We start from the raw sequence: 20,507 nt of genomic DNA on the forward strand, positions 1-20,507 counted from the left end.
CAAGTATTATAAATAAGCAATAAAAAAAAAAACAGTAGAAAAAACAACAATAACTGAAATATTATATTTACAGACAGAGAAAACAACAACAACTATTTTAACTATTTTTAACTTTTTTAACTATTATTGCACAGTGTAATGTGTAATGTATTGCACAGGTTTTTATTGTCATGTTATTATTGTCATGTGTCATGTGGTCTGCTGGGAGCAGAGCTGGTTGTGCAGCCTGACAGCAGCAGGAAGGAAGGACCTGCGGTACCTCTCCTTCACCACCGGGGGTGAAGCAGCCGGTGGCTGAAGGAGCTGCACAGAGCTGCCAGGGTGTCCTGCATGGGGGGAGGTGTTGTTCATCAGGGATGATAGCTTGGCCATCACCCTCCTGTCTCCCACCACCTCCACCGTATCCAATGGACACCCCAGCACACTGCTGGCCTTCCTGACAAGCTTGTTCAGTCTCTTCTTGTCGGCTGCTGAGATGCTGCTGCTCCAGCAGACCACTGCATAAAAGATGGCTGATGCCACCACAGAGTTGAAAAAGGTCCTCAGGAGGTCTCCCTGCACTCCTGAAGACCTCAGTCTCCTCAGCAGATAGAGTCTGCTCTGACCCTTTTTATAAAGTGCATTTGAATGATTAGTCCAGTCCAGTTTATTGTTCAAGAATATGGTGCAGAGACAAATGAACTGAACATTTACTCACACATTTAACCTCTTCTACTCATCCCACCCTTGACCCGTTCTGGTCCTTTTTTAGGGGAGATAGCAGGTAAATAGTAAATGCCAATTGGTAGAGGCTACATCATCTGAAAGCTGGTAACCTGAAGATTTGAAGTTTTTCTATTCATAAATCTGTAATAAACATTTTATTTAGGTTAGCCACCTATTCAACTGTTGAAAGTTTCTATGATGGAAGTACATGATGGTGTTGAAATGAGCCCATGTGAATACCAGCACTCTATAACTGAAGCAGCTAAATGGAATTAAGCGATCATTCATTTTATTATTTACACCTATACTTTTCCTACTTTAACTTGGGAAAATGTATGAATGTAAAACTGCTTCAAATGTGTCACATTATCAACAAAATAAAAGGCAACACTTCATAAGAAGACTCATGTTCGTTATTAAATAACTCATTTCTTTATTACTCATAAAATATACAGCAATCTCAGTACTGAAAGAATTCATCGGAGCGTTGAATTCAGTCATAATTTCTATATACATGCTAGTTTCATCCCTCTTCAAAAAAAAAGCAAAGAATAGAAAAAGAACATATTTTCTATTTCTAAAGAAGCTAGCAAATGTATTGTACATTTTTCCAGTTAAAAGCATGTCAGACAGAAAAGGGAAGATTTGAATCATGGTAGGATCAAGTGGTTTCTTTTTTTTGAAGTTAAAGCAAGCAAAACCTGTCAACAAACATTGACTAATATAAGAGCAAAGAATATCATTCAAACAAAAGAAAATCAAACGCTGTCCTATCATTGGTTTACAGTGTTTTTTTCTCACAAAGCTGAGCCTCAGATACCTCAGTACAGGATCAGTGCTTCATAGAAATGTTTTATTACTTACCTAGTGCGCATCACTGTACTTTCACAGCTGCCTCAACAAACTCATCATTTCTCAGTAACTAATGAAGGCACAAAATGAACACATAAATAGGAACTGAAATTACACAAATAATTTATTCTTGAAAGACTAAACCGCAATGGACAGGTCAATATACAAAGGTAAGGTTGATCAACTTAAAAATAACATGGCGCACATATCAAATGTTTCTTAAATTACTCGGGTCCCTAAATCAGATTTCTTCCTCGAGGATAAAGAGTTTAAGACATGAACATGGGTTTATTAAAATTTTTGATCTCAAAAAATAAATGATTTTCTGCCTGTATGAGTAACAGACTTGAGGGACAATTGCATTCTCACGGATGTAGTGTGCAGACATCAACCTTCTCAAACTCATCAAGAAATCCCCAAAATGAAACCACCCCCTGCTAACCAATAAACCCGCAAATTCTCAATCTCATTTACACAGTTAAAACTGGGTTAAAATGCATCCATGCTTTTTGGTCCCTGTCGGTTTAGCTCTCTGTGAAGTGCTTCCATCCTTCTTCAGCATGTTATTGCCGTACAAAAGTCGCTGTCCACCCAACAAGCGCAGTTTTTAGCACTCAAAAAGTCAAGGTTGGTAAAGCAGCGGTTACTGAGGTCCAGTATCAGCTGAAGGTCACCTGGTGCTGGATGAGGTCGGGATGAGTGTGGGCCAACATGCTGCACCTCTTCCCTCTCTCCGGTGTGGGTGTGGGCGTGGGGGGGGGGGGGAGGGGGGGGAACTCTTAAGGCTCCTGTGGGGGCTTTTCTTTCTTCTTCTGCCCTCCCAAGCTGGCGGTGGGTGATTTTTAAGACACAGTGTGTGTGTTTATGCATTTATCACTCCCTCCTGTCCCTCAGTAAGTCTCTGAGTCCGAGTCATTCAGCTCCTCATCCTTGTAGAGCCCGTCGTGGTGGCTGATGTTGTTGAAGCTGCAGTAGGAGCTGTGCTCGTCGCGCAAGACAGGCAGGCTGTCGAAGGTGACGCTCTTGGAGGGGCTGGTGGTGTAGTGGTTAATGGCACTGAAAGGGAGGGTGGGTGCCGGGGCGCAGGGGGACACAGGCATCATGGTGGCCAGGATGAGGGCTAGGCAGTCAGCCACATCTTTGTTGGGGGCACAAGCCAAGGCGGGTGTGTAACCTGGAACAATGACAGTATACCAATGTTACATACTATATAATATAAATACACAGTTTCAGTTTCTAGCATTGGTGTAGATGATTAAGTTAAATGATTAAGCAGTAATAACATGGCTTATCAGATATATTTGAGGTAAAACCATAACAAGTCTGATAGTTTCTCATTAAGTTGATTGAAAAAATCTGTAAGAGGCATGTTTTAATTGCTTGTTGTCAGGCCATAAAGTGCTGCTCCTGTTTTAACCCCTTTGTGATTTGTGTACAGTATGGTTAAAAGCCATGTTTCAGAAGTGAAAATTATGCACAACATTAGGCCCATGGTTTAAAAGGTTAACAAGAAGTTACAATGTTGTGTACTAATTGAAACTGGAAAATAAAAGCAGCCCAATAGCCATTTTTAGTGGGATTTTTCATAATTACTGATAATGCTGTGTCCAGTATTGATGTTTAGATGGGGCTTCCTGATGTACTTTAAAAAGCCCCAAATATATGAGAGGTGCTGGTATATAGTAATAGAAAAATAACATTGTGAATTTACCGTTTTCATCGACTGCAAGTACGCTGGCTCCCTTTGCAAGCAGCTCTTGCACCACCACTGTTAAACCATTTCTTGCAGCCACGTGCAGAGGCCTTGAAAAACATAAAAGATGGATGCACCGACAGGAAAGTCAATAATTTACCATTTGTATCTTTACATTACTAATTCAAATCCCCACAGTAATTCACCCACACTCCAACACTCCATTCCATCGCTCAGCAAGAGACAAGACCTTAATGTGATACAAGAGATACATACGTCTGTAAGGCGGCGTTAGTGGCATTTATGAGGTTTCTGTCTGTAATCTTCTCCAATATCAACAAGGCACTGGTTTCATGTCCCTGTGGGAAAAAAGGTCCATTAGATAAATATCAAAAATCATCACAGGGAATAGCTTCCAACACATACTTGCAGGAACAAACTGTATATTTGCTGCTGTAGAATGTCAGAATAGTGGCACCATACGGCAATACAAACCTTACTGCAGGCGAGATGAAGTGCAGTGTTCTTCACAGCATCCTGCAGAGTGAGGTCTGCTTTTGCACTGCTCACCAGTAGTTCTAACAAGGAGAAAGCAGGAACAAACAAATTCAAGGTCATTGAACGCAGCACTGATTATTACATCCCAGAGACGTATTTAACAGTCCAGTATTTCACAGTATAGAATACTGTAATAAAGAAGAGAATCCGTCTTACCAACAGCGTTGGTCTGGCCATTTTCAGCAGCCATCATGAGCGGGGTTTTCCCTGCAGCATCAACACTGTTGACCTGAGCGTTGTGGCTCAGCAGCAGCTGGAGACACTCCACATGGTCAGTGAAGGCTGCTGCATGTAGTGGAGTCCTGCAACAATATCATCGGAACAAGGCTCATTTTTTTTTATCATATAGTCATCCTAGTCATTATGTGAGCTGTTAGTTATAGATAAAAAAATAACTCTTGTCTTTATATGATTGTGTATACCTGCTTTTACTGTCGTTGGCATTGACAATGGCAGGGCCCAAAGTGTCTATCAGCATCTCAGCGGCACCTTCGTTGTCATGGATTCTAAAGAAGACAAAGGGGCACAATTATTATTTCATCCATAAGAGGTTTGTCCTCGCATGCATTGAATGAAACAGAGGACGGCTCGAGATCTTACACAGCACAGTGGAGGGGGCTGAAAGAGCTGCCTTCGGCCTTGTGAAAAATCTCCTGTTCCAGCAAAACCTCCACGCACGTATCGTGACCTGCAGACGAGAAAGCGTTAACCAGGTCAGCCTTCATCCCCGAGGGGCTCACTATCAGGGCTCTCTTAAAACATTTCTCCTCATCAACATTGCGCCTTTGGTTGCATGAGGAAATTGCATGAAAGAACTGCATAAAGAACGAACATGAAAAGTGATTGACTGTCCATGCCGATTTTAAATCTATACTTGCTTAAGTGCTCTTTCTTACTTTCTTGGCAGCTTGCCCGCGTTTAAGAGCGTACATTACTAAACATAAAATATACATTTCCATAACTACATTGATTGTATTTTTTTAGGGCAGGTTTTCAAACCATCGACTCTGTACCATTGTAGCAGGCCCAGTGCAGTGGGGTGTAGCCTTGGTTGTCTGTTAAGACAGGGAGTGTTTCCACTGATTGGGCAGCATGCAGCAGGCCTCCCAGTACCCCAATGTGTCCACATGCTGCCGACAGGTGGACTGGCGTGCGCCCTTTACAATCTCGCACCAGGAAGTTGGCGCTGTGCTGAAGCAAGGCCTCCACACATTCCTCGTGACCGGTCACCGCCTGCACACAGAAAACAGTGGATGTTAGTGTTTGACTGATATCCTGAATGCTTATGCAGTTCACATGATTTGAGAGTTGACAAATATTATTACTCCTTCCACAGACAAATAGGCAGGTCTGCGATGCCCAAATCTAAAATCTGAGTTTACAATTTAAAGAAAATCCTATTTGTATATCTATAACATGTCTGGCAGCATCTTAAACATGTTTACAATAATATTAAAACAAAAACAACATTTTGGGTAGAGAAAAAAAGGTTTCCCGAAGTACATATACAGTGTCAGTGTGTGTAGGAATGGTAAGATCTCCTTACTCCTCTATGAAGGGCTGTCCTTCCCCACTTGTCTTTGGCTTCTACATTGGCTCCCTTATTTAGCAGAGAATACACACAATCTGTGTGTCCACTCAGGACCGACAGCATCAAGGGGGTTCTAAGAGATAACAGACAATCATTTCAGCAACTTCTTAAGATCATCGGTGGGGGAAGAAAATCACAAACAAATTTTTACTCACTGTCCATTCCCATCTTGAATGTCTACTGCACTTTTTAGATCAGCATTTCCGATCAGCAAACGCAAACATTCTGAATGACCATTAGTTGCTGCAGGGAAAGAAGGAAAACGCTATTAGCATACCGATAATAATACTAATAAACTTTATTTATCTGGCACATTTTAAAACAATATTACAAGGGGCTTTACAAATTAAAAAACGGAACTAAAACAAATCCACACCACAAACAATCCCAGCAAATAAAGGTGCAGTAAACACAATACCCAATATGTTACATTATATTGTTATATATACATATTCAGATGTAGGTAGATTCATGAGCCACCAAGTCCAGGTCCATACCTGCAGCATGGATGGGGGTTCGCTTCAAGGTGAAGTCTTTGACCAGGATGGAGGCTCCTTGGTTGATTAGGACGTCCACACACTCTACGTGGCCCTTAAAGGCAGCCAGGTCGAGAGGTGTGCGCCCTTGGCTGTTTCTCACATCCAGGTCCAGCAGAGACTGCACCAGAACCTCCATGGCATGGTGGTGACCGTGGTATGCCTGAATGAATAATTTACCATGAATTAGTTAAAATAATTCATATGAGATCGAGGATAGTGCCATGATTAGGACAAAGATAATACACATTACTCACAGCGAGGTGCAGCGGGCTGACGGGGGCTCTGACATCGGAGTCATTCAGGATGTCTGTCCCTGAGGTTTCCATTAGCTGAACAAACCAGGTAGTAGTTAGAATCTACTTCAGATATAAACACTTGCTTATCTGTAAAGCTCAGATCAACAGATATGAATGGCATGGCCTACTCTGAAGGCAAAATTCAGGAAAAAATATATCCGCACAATGTACCGATAGCTTCCAACAAATTAAATTTAACGGAGCAACATTTAAAACTAACAGATCTTCGTCAGACATTGTAAAATGTCCTTCACAAAAAAGACCAAGCAATAAGAGAAGAAGTAAAGTAGGAAGATAAGCACAAATTAAACTCACCACATCTAGAGGGGTTTCACTTGCAATCTGTGTGAGAGTGGGAGAAGCACCAATCAATGAAATAATGACTACGGTATATTGAAATATAGAAATACGGAGATGCTGATATTATGCATCGTGTATGCTGGAGTGAAGTTCTCACCAGCTCCAGACAGAGGCGATGTCCATACGCCGAGGCGTAGTGCACAGCATTGTAGCCCTGATTGTCTCGGATCCCTGGATTTGCATCATTTCGCAGTAAATATTCCAGGCACCTGCAGACACAACAAAGAGGCTGTCAGGGAAACATCATCTTTTTTTTTTTTTTTTTTTTTTTCTCAACTGTTACTTAGCATAACCAATAATGCAACTGATCTTTTGTTCAAGAAAACCCCTCAAACATAACAACCCGCCTCCCGCCTTTAAGAAAACTGAATTTCAAAAGCGTTACTGACTTTCCATCTGTGTCAGAGGCAGCGGCGTAGTGGAGAGGAGTGCAGCCCCGCTCATCTAGGTCATTGACGCTGGCCCCGGAGCCCACCAGAGCAAACAGGCACTGGTAGTTACAGTTGGCAGCAGCATAGTGCAGAGGGGTCCTGGAAAAGCAAATATAGATCAGTTCCCTGTTCAAATTTAACCAGGAAACTAGGAGAGAACAAACTCTTGATCCATTATTAAATGCTACAAACCTGCCGAAGCTGTCCTTTCTATTAAAGTCTGCCCCCGTGTTCAGAAGAAGATTGAGACATTCCAGGTTTCTGAGATGTGAGAGAGATTCATAAGATAATAAACTGATAAATAGTATTTTTGTTTTGGTCATGATCTACATTCTAACACTATTATTTAGCTTATTTTAGCTTTTACTATTTAGCTGTCCTGTACTCACCCTCCAGCAGCTGCAGCATGTAAACAGGTCCTTCCGAAGTCATCAGGTGTATCAATATCAAAACCTGTATCGGAGTAATGGATTATAAACAAGATCCTGCAAACTGTATATGAGGTTTTACAGTACAGATGTTTAGCAGTTTAAAAATTCAGATTTAGACTTATACAACTCCAATAACTGACCCATTCAATAAGAAGACTTTTTACTCTGACTAGTTGACTACTATTGTGGGTAGCCAGACAACATGAATACGGAGTTGCTCACCTGAAGACAGGAGCTTTCGGCAGCAGTCAGAGAATCCACTGAGAGCAGCCAAATGAAGTGGGAACATACCATGAACCCCTCGCCTGAAAGTGACACAGTCTTGTTGGTTTACTCAGTATCAACCAAATATAGCAAGTGCTAAACTAAGGGTAGGAAAGTACTTTAAATAGTGCAGAATAATCTCCATTAGTTACATAACAGACAGTACATCAATGCTTTCGAAAGGTCTTAACGTTCAACTCTTCTTCAAGGTGTAAAGTTGTAACTGTTGCTGTAAAAGGGCAGACGGGCTCACTTACTTAGCCGTGTCAGCTCTGTTGGTGATGAGGGTGTTGATGAGGAGCTCGTGTCCGTATCGAGCTGCAATGTGCAGCGGAGTATTTCCGTTCTTATCTTCACAGTCAATCTCAGCACCTTCAGAAAAAAAAAGCAGTTAGCCGGTTTTAAGCTGAGAGGCAGTTCTGGTTTTACAGTCCAGCGTGAGAAATAGAGTCAGCGCTGCTGAATTTTTTAGAGGAGCTCACCATTCTCAATGATTGCTTGAGACCTAGAAAACCTCCCGTGGATGGCTGTCATGTGGAGGGGAGTCTTACCATCTTTACTCTGGAGGGAAACAAAAACATGGTTGTATCACAATATAGATCATTACAGCTTTCAGTTATAGAGTCTATTCCCAAAACTGAGCTCCAAAAAAACTAAAGAGAGTTAGAAAACTGCCTGTCTGACATGATCAAGTTGTAGTGTAACAACATAACTACAAATAAAGACTTGGATTAAGACACACACAAGCAACAAATGTTTAAACACTGACTCATAGTCACAAATATTCTTTGTTTTGACAGTTAATAGTCACATCGATATCATTATTATTTTTGAATCACGATGTTGGGCTCAGTGGTCGATGACTGTCAGCCATCAGCCCATCCCTAAGCTCTATATCTGGAAAAGGAGTGCCAGTTATTAAGTAACAGCTTTCTCAGGTCACATTGAGAAATGTATTTCCAAGTTATCAGTTCTGAAATGAAGAAAGGCAACATTTTGGCTTTTTACTCACCTTGATGTTGACATCAGCCCCATTGCACACAAGGAGCTCCAGACAGAGTGCCCCATGTCGGGAAGCAGCGGTGAAATGGAGAGGTGCGAAGCCCTTCTCGTTCACTTGGTTTACGTTAGCGCCGCACTCAATCAGCTCATTCACCACCACGTCCTGCCCGTTGTAGCACGCCACGTGGAGGGGTGTGTTGCCATACGCGTTGGGCTCATTGATCTAGACATCAACATAAAACGGGAAAGTCGTCATGACACCATCAAGACGCGGTCACTCTTTTTACAAACAGCAAAAATTTGTCGAGTCATTATCCAGATCAGAAGCAGTGGATAAGTTAAATGTCGGTTCTCTCCTGAACAGATCCTAAGATCTTACAGTGTTTGCAGTGTAGTGACAATAAGCTTGTGGGTGGAACTTACATCCACCCCCAAGTCCAGGAGGTATTTGACAACAGTGATCATTCCACTGGAGGCTGCCGCATGTAGGGGGGTATACGATTTCTTATCTTTGCAGGCCACCTCGGCTCCGTGAGATGCCAGCAGCTTCACCACCTCTATGTGTCCTGATGACAAAAAGAGAATGATTTCATTACATGAATATGCCATCAATTTGGTCATATCAGAACATAGAGTATTAATTTAAACATCAAACATTTTGAAATAATTCTGATGCCTTTGAAAGTAGAAGTATTTTCAATGAAGTCCTGGAGACTTTCCTTTACCATAAGATATGATGAACTCCTCACGTTATATAGAAAATGAATAATGTGATGTGAAAATCCCTGCGTTTCATTTATTACCCATGTAGGCTGCCCAGTGGATTGCACGGCGGTCCCTCTTGTCAAAGGCATTGATGTTTGCTCCTCTGGAGAGCAGGAGCCTCACCATCTAACAGCAGCAACAGAGGAAAAAGAGCAGTCAGGAAAAATGTCACGGGAAGTTACAGCCTGAACAATACTTATTCTGCTGCCTTTCAGTCAGTTTGGCAACTCATATAACCATTGTGTACAGAGTTTAATGCTTTAATACTCTGGACTACATCACATACAGTTTACTTTGATTTCATCTAATCTCATGAATTACATGAGCTTCCACAAGGCTATAAATTATCGTTTTAATTGCTGAGCAAACAAAGGTTGAAAGACGTTTTGACCTTTTGCATACACACAACACAGGAACATCAACAGTACAAGGAGAAGAAAAGCATGAAACTTTCAATTCCAACAGTGTACTTGAGCTAAAGACTGCATAGGTTGTTGTCAATTTGAACATAGGCTACAACTGCATGTCCTCACATCTGCGTTTGTTGAAGGTTTTATTGGGGTATTGCTGCATAACCAAACTGTTGTTGAAACAGCTTTTGAGCAAACAACTCCCAGATACAAAAGCTGATTTTTATCACCTTATCAAAACTCAACCATACACCAATACAACAGAAGCTCAGTTAAGTTATTCGTCTAAATTGGAGTGTGAGAATAGGCCACCACATGTGCACAAATGGGTACAAATAACTTACTCCAATTTGTTTTGAAATGTATATTTTTCATAAATAGCCATCCATATAATAAAGAAAAGGATTTGTTGTGGATACCACAGTTATGGCTATGGTAAGGGAGGGGCTATATGGGGATGTTGGTTGTTTCACTTCACACTTCTTAAACGGGCAAAAAACATGGCCATTGTTCAGTTGTTCTGTATTGCAAAGCCATTGTGTTTACACATTTATGAGGCAAGCAGACACTTCCTCTCAGTAAGAGGAGAAGATCAGGAGCTTATACTAACAGCCAGACAAACCCATCTGAGTGTGCTGTGTCAATATGATCAGTACTGAAGTGGTTATACTTTTAAAAACACAACAAAGACCGGACAAACTGCCACAGAGTCAGCACCGACCCTTTAAGTTAATACATGTATTGTTTCTTATTGCAATTCATATTCAAGTGGCCATTAAGGTCAATCCATTAAGGTATGACTACATCAAAACTAAAGATATCAAAGTACTTCTTTTAACACAGCTGAACCAAACCATACTCTGGGCTTAATATTACCTCTAGATGCCCGCTGAAGGCTGCGTGGTGCAGCGCAGTCCGGCCGGCTCTATCCGACACATTCACATTGCTGAGCAGTGGGACAAGGGCCTCGGCGCAGCGGACAGCTTTATTTGCTGCGGCGATGTGTAGCGGCGTCTGCCAGTTCTTGTCTCGGGCGTTTACGTCTGCAGAGTGTTTCAGCAACACTTGAACAGCCTCCTGCAAGAAGTCATCACATGTCGGGTTTAAATTCCACGCCGTTTAGATTTTTTTTAAACATTGTGCAACAGTGTGTGTTATACACAATCAGAGGAACATTCACATACCTCACTGCAGGAGGCCACGGCCCGGTGCAGAGGAGTGAGCCACTTGTTATCTTTGGCATTTACTCTGGCACCTAAAAGTCAGAGGACGCCGGCTGTTAGATTGCTTAAGGTCACACGGTTACATGACCGCTATTGAAACATTACAACAAAATGGCTAACGCCTTTTTGACAGTTCTGTTTAGTAATATCTCCATCTGCATAATCGTTAGAAAAGAGCAGACTGTAAAGGGTGCGTGTAGAGGTATTCTACAATATTGAATGCAGATGCACCATCTGGCAACATTGGCATTTGAAATATGTCATTACACTCTCAGACAGGTTAATGCTGACGATCATTTACCACAGAATGGAGAAACCAGTATGTCGAGACCTTCATGTACACAGAGAATAAAGGTGATGATAACTTTGGCCAAAGGGTTTTTCAAAGGTTTAAACCTAATGAAGTACCATCCTTCCCAAATTGGTGCAATCAATTTAGCCATATTGGTTATATATATATATATCATTAATTTAACAAGCTCAAATTTTGACACCAATTATATAATTTATGCTAACTCAGGCCATTTCCTAGATAATCTTTCCTGATAAACACATTTCTATATTCTTACATGAGCCCGATATCCGTTTCCTAAACCATTCTGCTAGATTGCTTGATATGTGACATTAATGTTGGGAATGAAAGGTTCCAATTTCTGAATACTGGCCTCTAAATGCTCTACACTACAAGAATGACAGAAATGCATATGGCTGCTTGACTTAAACAGCTTCTGTACATAAATCCTCTTTTGAAAAACATACCTGAAAGAATCAGCAGCTCTATAATTTCTGCATCACCAAGATAAGAAGCAGCATGCAATGGAGTCCGCTTCTCATTGTCCTGTAGTAAGTGAAAAGAAAGACATTAAAAGGGCTATATAGAAACAAAACGGTTTACATTTAGGAGTCTTCATCTTTGGTTTCTTCTTTAGTTTATACAAGTTGATTTGGTCCTGATCTGTTGTGACATTAAAACCACAGTTTCTCTGTGACAATGCCAGAAGGGAGAAATAACCATTAAATGTTGAAGCACAATCACCATTCATGGCAACAACAAAAAAAAGTTGGTTAAACACAAAATTCAATAACTTGAAGAGGCTTCCAGTGAAACACAAGCTAGTACAAACCAGTTTTATTTTGAAACAAATACCCCCACTAAAACAGTTGAGTTGAGGAATGCAATAAATAAGCAGAACCAGATCATGCAGTGGGAACTGTAAAAACAATCTATGTGCTTTTTGTTCTAACAAAAAGAAAATCTGAAAGAGTTATTTGAGGCCAAGGACATTTCTACACAAGAGGTTTATAAATTCTGTGTTGCCGATTTTTAAAATATAACAATACTATGAGGAAACAGATGCAGCGATTAGTGAAAGCCGGTTGGGATTACCTGTGCATTCACATCCTCTTTCTTGAATATGAGTGAGCGTACTTCATCTGGATCCACATTGAAAATAGCTTTCAGCAAAGCAGGCTGTAAAAGAGAGAGACTGTGTCAAAATCAACTGAAGAGTTTTCTGGCTGACATGCAACACTATTTCAGACTTTCACAGACCAATGGCCTGAAGGGGAAACCTTGTTTGTGAGACAAGAAACGTCAACATTAGTTAAATTTGAGGAAACCTTTTTGACCTTGGAGACCTTAGGCCATTGAGAGACTTCAGAATCCTCGTCATCAAGCACCACAACACACACGCGGCTCATTTGCTCAGAGTCTTTAAACCATGTTTAAAAAGTCCCTATATATTGTTGTTAAAAATCCTTTAAATAGGCACAGACTGGTGCATAGCAACGGTTATAAAAAGATACAAGCACAGTTCGGTACAGACATTTAAATGTACATTTAACAAAACGATGACTCCACAAATCAGAGGATGATAAAGGCAGACTGTCAGGATGGATACAGACAAATGCTGAGCAGCCTCTTTCTAATTCTGTTCTGTGTTTAGTGGCAGCTGGCAAACAAAACACAGCACAGAGAGAATCATCACAATATCTGAATGACTACAAGTCCGATCACTGTGCTCCGAATCACTGATGTGCTGTCAGCATCTCCAAAACACTCAGAGGCGAAAAAAAGGAAACGTCGACAGATGATCTGGTTCATCACATCCACATGACAACCAGAAGATAAGACGGTGAAAGTCAAACAGACATCCAAAGTCAAACTGAAGTGAAGCAGAAACTTGTTGGAGTTCTTTGTGAAGTATGACTCTCATGGATCATACCAATCCGGTCCTGGCTTCTTAGAAAGTAGCAAAGTTGGCCCCACCCTTCTAAGGGTGTGTACTAAAGAAACTTACTACTGTCTGTGTGTTTTTAACAAAACTTGAGCTGTGCTATTTCAGTAAAATATTGTATAAACCATAATATTTTCCTTAGTTCCATTTTGAGCCATTTTTTATATTTGTGCCTAAAAAACACATTTAAGAGTGAAACCATATTAAAAATGTATTGTGATATTTACCCCTGGGCAGGAAGCTGAAGTAACTGATTCTGACACTGGGTTTTTTTTTGCCAACACTTCCTGTAAGACAAGGCTATTATATCTCTTACTTACTTCTGAGTCTGAAATGTGAAATCAACATAGTAGACTTCACCCTTGACAGAGCGTCCACAACATCCAGTCCATGTAGTTGCCCACATCTTCACAACAACTGTCAGCATAACACAACCTCAAGCAATAGCTTCAATATCAGAAAATAAAAATAAAAAATGTCAACTTTTACCACCAGCTAGTATAAATCCCTCACTTGTTCATAATACACCATTTTGCCACATCATAAATGACAAGGTTGAATCCCAAGGGGAATCAATTTAGCATAACCACTTTCTGGTTTACGTTTGACAGCTTGGAACAAAAATCAATCACCTAGTTGGCAAATGATTGTCACGATTCAAGTGCTCTTTTAATTCTCCAGTACGCTTTGTCAAATGTTTGCTTGTGATTGTTTTTGTTACTAACCAGTGTTGCATCTCTATGACGTGACGAATTGATTTGGGAACACTGCTGAAATCAATGCCCCTATCAACAGTCACAAACTGTAATTAAGTGTGCTAATGTGTAATGTTTGCCAGCTCAACACCGCTGCCGACCCCTTTCTGATCCACCATAACACCAGTCTTTGATGAGGCAGTTTTCCACTGTCAGCGGGAGGAGGCTGGCATGGATGGGGAGAACAGTCAGGGCAGGGGATCCCTTCCAGAAGCTGCAACTGGTTACCCATCAAAGACCCAGATGGAACATTCCTGGCTTTCATATAAACTTAACTCTTCTCTGACTTTAATCATGTTTTAAAAACAAATGAGCCACAAATGCAAGTTTACAGCTGCAACAATGGCAGTTAAAATGTTTTCAAATGTAAGTCGGCAATTAAGCAATATTAATTGTGTGTCAAGTGAGCTATTATCAAGCTTTTACATTACATGTGAGCAATCTTAATCTTTGAATGAGCAATATCCACCAGTGCATCCAAAACAATATGCAAGATGAACTAGCTGGAAGGGTCCTGTCACAAAACGTTCCAAGTGAGCAAGTATTAAAACCACCAGCAAGTATTAAAACCACCTAATGTTTGGCTGTAGTTAAAACCTGTATTGTCTTGTGTTACCTGTGTCTGCCTTAAACACATCTTAGGTGGATGGAGCTGGATTTCTTTCTGCGTACAATTAGACTGATGTAGTTTACAGAGAACATTTGTTCATTAATCCTTCCTTCCTAATTTAACCGACCGAGCTACCCCAGTTAGCTAATTAGCTAATGTGCAGCCATGTAGCTCATAAGACTTAATGTACAAAAGACCTCTGGTTGATACGGCATAGGTTGAGCCACATACTTAACAAGCCCTATCAAATAGAACCAACAGTGTCTGGATCCGACTAGTCTTTTTGTACAGTCTGCCTTCTAATGTGTTTCAATGGCTCACAAACACATTGTTATGCAGTATCATTCACACTTTGTGACTGTCAAGCATGAGACCAAACACTTTCACCTTCAGCAGACAGAGATAAGTTGTACTGTATGAAATATACTCAACTTTTCTGCTGCAAGTCAAACATTGTGAGCACTACTATTTTTGATGAAATACTAATCTACTGTGAACACTTGATTTTGGATAATTCAAGGTATACGTGGTGGCAAGAGTAAGATTACTCGCTATAGAAGTATATTGAGAGCAGCAGGAAAGATAGTTATGGCCTTGTACAAATTTGAGCCACATGATGCATTTCAGCCGTCAAATTCATGCTCAATAAGTAGCTAGAATAAACAAAACAAAGATTATCATTAACATCTAGTAATCAAGTAGCTTAAATTCTGTTTTTTAAAACGTAAGACAATCCTCTCATTCATGCCCATGAATATCTGCAGGGTGCAATCGTGCTTAGAGTTACAGGGGATAAAGTCAGGGTAACAAACAGGGACTTGTTTCAATTTGACGATTTCTGTATATCCCCCACAGAAAAGGAAAGACAAATCTACATTTTGCCGTTTTCAGTTCTCCAGTCCTGCACGACTGGTGTAGGAGATTTTCTATGCTTCTCTGACTACACGACTGTGCACCTCCTTTCCTCATACAAGCCAGCCTAGTTAATACCATCACCATGGAGACAGCTCTTTGGCAACTCCACCAGCTCACATGAGACCAGGTACACGATCATTCAACACACACACACACACACACACAGACACACAGACACACAGACACACACACACACACACACACACACACACACACACACACACACACACAAACACAAATGCACACGCACGTACATATGCTCCAAGAATAGTAGGCATGTTCAAAACAGACAGCCCTGAAATGATAAGAGAAGGCTTTTCATGTCTTCACAAGTAGGTGGCAAGTGTTCAATATAGTTACAGGATGTATGTCTAATATTCACATCATACATTTAGTATAACCAGTTTCCTGCATGTATCCCACTCATACAGTAACAATAAATACATTTGGTAAAGGACTTCTTCCTAAATAGCAATATGAACGGTTCAATTATCAGCAGTACTTACAAGTGGATCAACACTACAGGCTTGGGATCAAGGGCAAAACTTATCTAATGCTTTAACACTTAGGGAAACACGCACTAGAAATGAAAGGTGAAGAAAACCATCCAACTGAGCAGGGCACAACGCCTCTCACAGATGGTTGCATTTCAACATTTAGAATTAAAGATACATGTTATCCAGTCTCATACAATAAAACCTCTCCAGCTGAGGAGGCTACTAGCACAGATGTCAAAAACGTCCAGTTGTCACAGTAACAGAACAATCAACAGATAGCTTTGGTTGTTATGGTAATCACATCACATATATGTAACCTAGTGGCCTTTATGAACCCACATCCAGCCCAGTGGTGCAGTGTCTAGTCACAACATGCTAACTAGTCACTTCCCAACTGGGTAGCTAGTAGCATTTCACGCAGGCTCCGGCTAATTGCTGAGATAAACACACTGTCTCATTAGATGGATGCTGAGCATGTGTCTCAGTGTAAATGTGATGGCTCTTTATTATTATTTGCCCTAAGACATCCAACACTTTGGCTAGCCAGCAGCACTGTCCCCTACGTCTCACAGCATACGGGACAATGCATCAGCTGGATTCACCTGAAGCGTTTAAGGGAAATGAGAATAGCTGGAGAAGCTGCTGCTAGCTAACAGCTAACGTTAGCTAACCAGCAGTAGCCTAAACTTCAGCCAATGATCACTTACCTGGTCTCGAATTTTGAGAACCACCATATTTCTGGGATGTTAATTGTTCTCATGCAGATTCATAAAGGGATATGTGTCTCCTTTCCGAATAGCAGCGTTTGATCTCGTCAGAGGCCTAACGTGACGCTAGCTTAGCTCTCCTGCTAGCTTCCTAACCTGATGGCATGGAAGCGGAGGAGTAGCGGAAACTCCATAGCGTTGCCGCCACCATAGCTCGCCTCCCAACAAGACGCGTTCCTATTGGTCGGCCGCGCCGTACCTCCTAGTAAGAGCGTCTCTGATTGGTCACTCTAGCAGCGCTCAGTGACAGACGCACAGTGTTCAATATTGAGCTGTGCCGTCGGCGCTCTTGTCATAATAAAAGCAGAAGATATTTTAATAACGAACGATTGGAAATGCAATGCAATTAAATAACATTATTATGCATACTTTTAAATAAATGTATCACCCAACAGCTGTTTATTATTCTATTTACACACACTGACTCATCTTGAAGTTGTACAAACGGAGAGAAGCATGTATATATATATATATATATATATATATATATATATATATATATATATATATATATATATATATATATATATATATATATATATATATATATGCAAATATAGTGGAGCCACTGGGAGACAGTGTTGTATTAACAGTATTCTCTTAGACATGCCATGCTGACACTAAAAGTATGCTACACCATTATTAAGCCCCATGGAAGCCAGCAAAACCCGTTTTTAAATTGTCTGCAGATATTAACTGAAGAGGCAATACTCTTCACGCCTTGTAGTCCCATATGTTTATTTTTAAGCAGCAATTCTAAATGCTCCAACTCTTATACACTGCAGTGTTCTTCCTCTTCCCCCCCTTATCATGTTGAAATAGGAGCTGGGTAGGGTAGGTCATATGTTTGGATCCATAATAATTGTTTCACAAGCGTATTTATTGTCTGTGTCTGTGTAGTTGTATAGTATGTGTATTTATTGTCTGTGTAGTTGTATAGTATGTGTATTTATTGTCTGTGTAGTTGTATAGTATGTGTATTTATTGTCTGTGTAGTTGTATAGTATGTGTATTTATTGTCTGTGTAGTTGTATAGTATGTGTATTTATTGTCTGTGTAGTTGTATAGTATGTGTATTTATTGTCTGTGTAGTTGTATAGTATGTGTATTTATTGTATGTGTAGTTGTATATAGTATAGTATGTGTATTTATTGTCTGTGTAGTTGTATAGTATGTGTATTTATTGTCTGTGTAGTTGTATAGTATGTGTATTTATTGTCTGTGTAGTTGTATAGTATGTGTATTTATTGTCTGTGTCTGTGTAGTTGAGCTGCTGCAACACTTGAATTTCCCCCATGGGGATCAATAAAGGAATATAATAATAATAGATGGTGGAAATGCAAAACATAGACCACATAGGCCTACTCACACTACAGGTTTAATAATGCTTCTATCTGCTGACTACTAAACTCTTGGGAATATCATATGGGTTTATTGTGAGACAAAAAGACAGTATAGGTCCGTTGTCTGTAATTTAAAGTGAGTTCAATCTCACAGGTTGTTGGGTTTTAAAGGACCTGTAAACTAACACCAAAATGTGGTGGAACATGGCCCTCTAGTGATCTGCCCTTCAACTGCAATCAGGCTTTGAAAGTAGCTGATGTGCGTCACATTGAATAAGGGCTTAAATTACAAATACAAATACGATACATAAACCTGAATCTTTAATTTAGGCATATTTAAGAGATGCAGGCTGAATTTAAGAGCATTATTGACTTGTGTGACTTATGCAACCTATTCTTATGATAAAATTGATAATGTGGATTAAATTTACTTTATAGAAAATTTGAGGAGAAGAAGTGCATTCACTAATAATCTTGAAAATTAGGGTGTCCGTAGAATCGCTCATGGAATGTTAAAGCCATACCAGCTGATGATTTGGGACAGTAATGTCCTCTGTGTGGTGAAAATACCACAGACTGTACTGGAAGGGGTGACATTATGGAAGAGTGCCACAAATTGAACACAAAACAGTCTGTTTATGGTGCACTCTGTGACTTAGTGATTTGTCATAGAGTCAGTATACTGATATTCAAAAGTTAACAGTGCAGCAATTTAGCAATCTTCTGCTATATTATAATGTTGAAGAAATGTGTAAAAGCTACTTTACAGTCAGATCACATCACTGAATGTTATTTGATTTTTGGAGCAGTTATTCAGCATCAACAGCTCAGTATAGAAATAAAACAAGAACAATGTTAATGTAGCATACTGATAAAATGTAACATCTACAGTATTACAAACACAGTGAAACTTTTTTCTTTTGAAACCACTTAATCTATGTGTCTCAAGGTGTCAGGCAGGGCACATTACTTCATGTGATAACTCTCCACCAAGAGGCATTTTGGTGAAATAAAGAAATAAAACAAAGCAGTATGGCAAAGTAGGACAGTTTTGTGAGGAGGGTGGTAGTGGGGGTCTTAGAAAAAGAATGTGGATTATGTTCACCAGGCAACTTTCCAGGCTAGTCTCATATTTCAAGGCACTGGATACATGGAGAGGGGAGTGGGAAAAGGTTGTGGCAGCTATGTTGATGATTTTGGGTGTAGGTTGGTTGCATTTGCTGGGGGTAATCCTCCTGGATCTGTTCCTAAGCCCTGTGAAGGCCACAGTAACCAAACCAGGAATCATTACTTGTGGCGGCTGAGGTAAAGAGAGGTTCCCACAAATTAAGTTAAGAGGAGGAGAAACAGTGGACAAAGGAGTAAATGCATAAATGGAGAAAACAGATGCATACTCGCATACCTCAACAATCTGCAACCCCCTTAAAAACAGCACCCTGACCCCTCTTGTTTACAGGGACCTTTGTGTGTATGTGTGTGTGTGTGTGTGTGTGTGTGTGTGTGTGTGTGTGTGTGTGTGTGTGTGTGTGTGTGTGTGTGTGTGTGTGTGTGTGTGTGTGTGTCTGTGTGTGGAAGAAGAGAGAGAGAGAGAGACAGAAATAGAGAGGGAAACAAAAATAAGTATGTATTGTGCTTGACCTTCTGTGCTTTCTACTGGAACTTTTTAAAACTTTTGTTGGTTCCTTTACCAAATTATTTAATCTAATGAAAACATTTTTATTCTTTGCTATAGACAAAAAATCCTAAGCACCAGTTGCTAGGTCCTCCCACCAAAACAGAATGACGTAGTAACATGAAAAGAAATAATAAAAAGTGACCAGACAGACAGTTTTCTGAGAGGAGACATGACCCTTAGCGTCCAGGTGCCAGCTGTGGGCCTGCACAGCAATGACACAGCCACAGACATGCATGCAGGATCATGCCTTAGATTACTCGATGCTGGACTCTGCCCCTGTCTGTCCAGCCGACAGGATGAGGGATAGCAAACAGCTGGACAGTCGGGGTCCTGGGATGAAAGTGGTGTCACCCACTGGGTCATTCACAGCTGCTGTCAGACAGAGGGGAGATGTGAGGAGAGAGCATTTCAGCTCACAGCTTCCCACCACTGTTCCTAGAGTACTGATGTAGAACCAGGTACTGTCTCCTAAAAGTCTAAGAGTAGGTAGAGTAATGAATTAACCGAAATGGGACAAGGCTCAACATTTTTCAAAAAGCATTTATATCTATGGGGAACATGGTCAAAATGAATGAGGATGTATCCAAA

General features: G+C 40.5%; 1 protein-coding gene across 1 annotated transcript; it reads right to left on the reverse strand.

Annotated features, from left to right (window-relative positions):
- Nucleotides 1–1,129: 1,129 nt before the first annotated feature.
- Nucleotides 1,130–17,055, reverse strand: ankrd28b (ankyrin repeat domain 28b). Its single transcript, XM_054620860.1, has 28 exons — nt 16,842–17,055; nt 12,508–12,591; nt 11,880–11,958; nt 11,082–11,152; nt 10,774–10,974; nt 9,526–9,613; nt 9,146–9,288; nt 8,733–8,945; nt 8,203–8,281; nt 7,978–8,092; nt 7,679–7,761; nt 7,415–7,478; nt 7,218–7,286; nt 6,984–7,124; nt 6,692–6,803; nt 6,550–6,576; nt 6,193–6,267; nt 5,897–6,098; nt 5,555–5,642; nt 5,355–5,472; nt 4,822–5,041; nt 4,409–4,496; nt 4,231–4,314; nt 3,965–4,110; nt 3,746–3,828; nt 3,527–3,609; nt 3,269–3,360; nt 1,130–2,731 (listed from the first exon to the last, which is right to left on the reverse strand). The coding sequence occupies exons 1-28, from the start codon at nt 16,866–16,868 to the stop codon at nt 2,448–2,450; spliced, it is 3,159 nt and encodes a 1,052-aa protein (XP_054476835.1). The 5' UTR covers nt 16,869–17,055; the 3' UTR covers nt 1,130–2,447.
- Nucleotides 17,056–20,507: the final 3,452 nt, after the last annotated feature.

The sequence above is a fragment of the Anoplopoma fimbria genome, chromosome 20 (assembly GCF_027596085.1).
Source record: "Anoplopoma fimbria isolate UVic2021 breed Golden Eagle Sablefish chromosome 20, Afim_UVic_2022, whole genome shotgun sequence".
NCBI lineage: Eukaryota > Metazoa > Chordata > Actinopteri > Perciformes > Anoplopomatidae > Anoplopoma > Anoplopoma fimbria.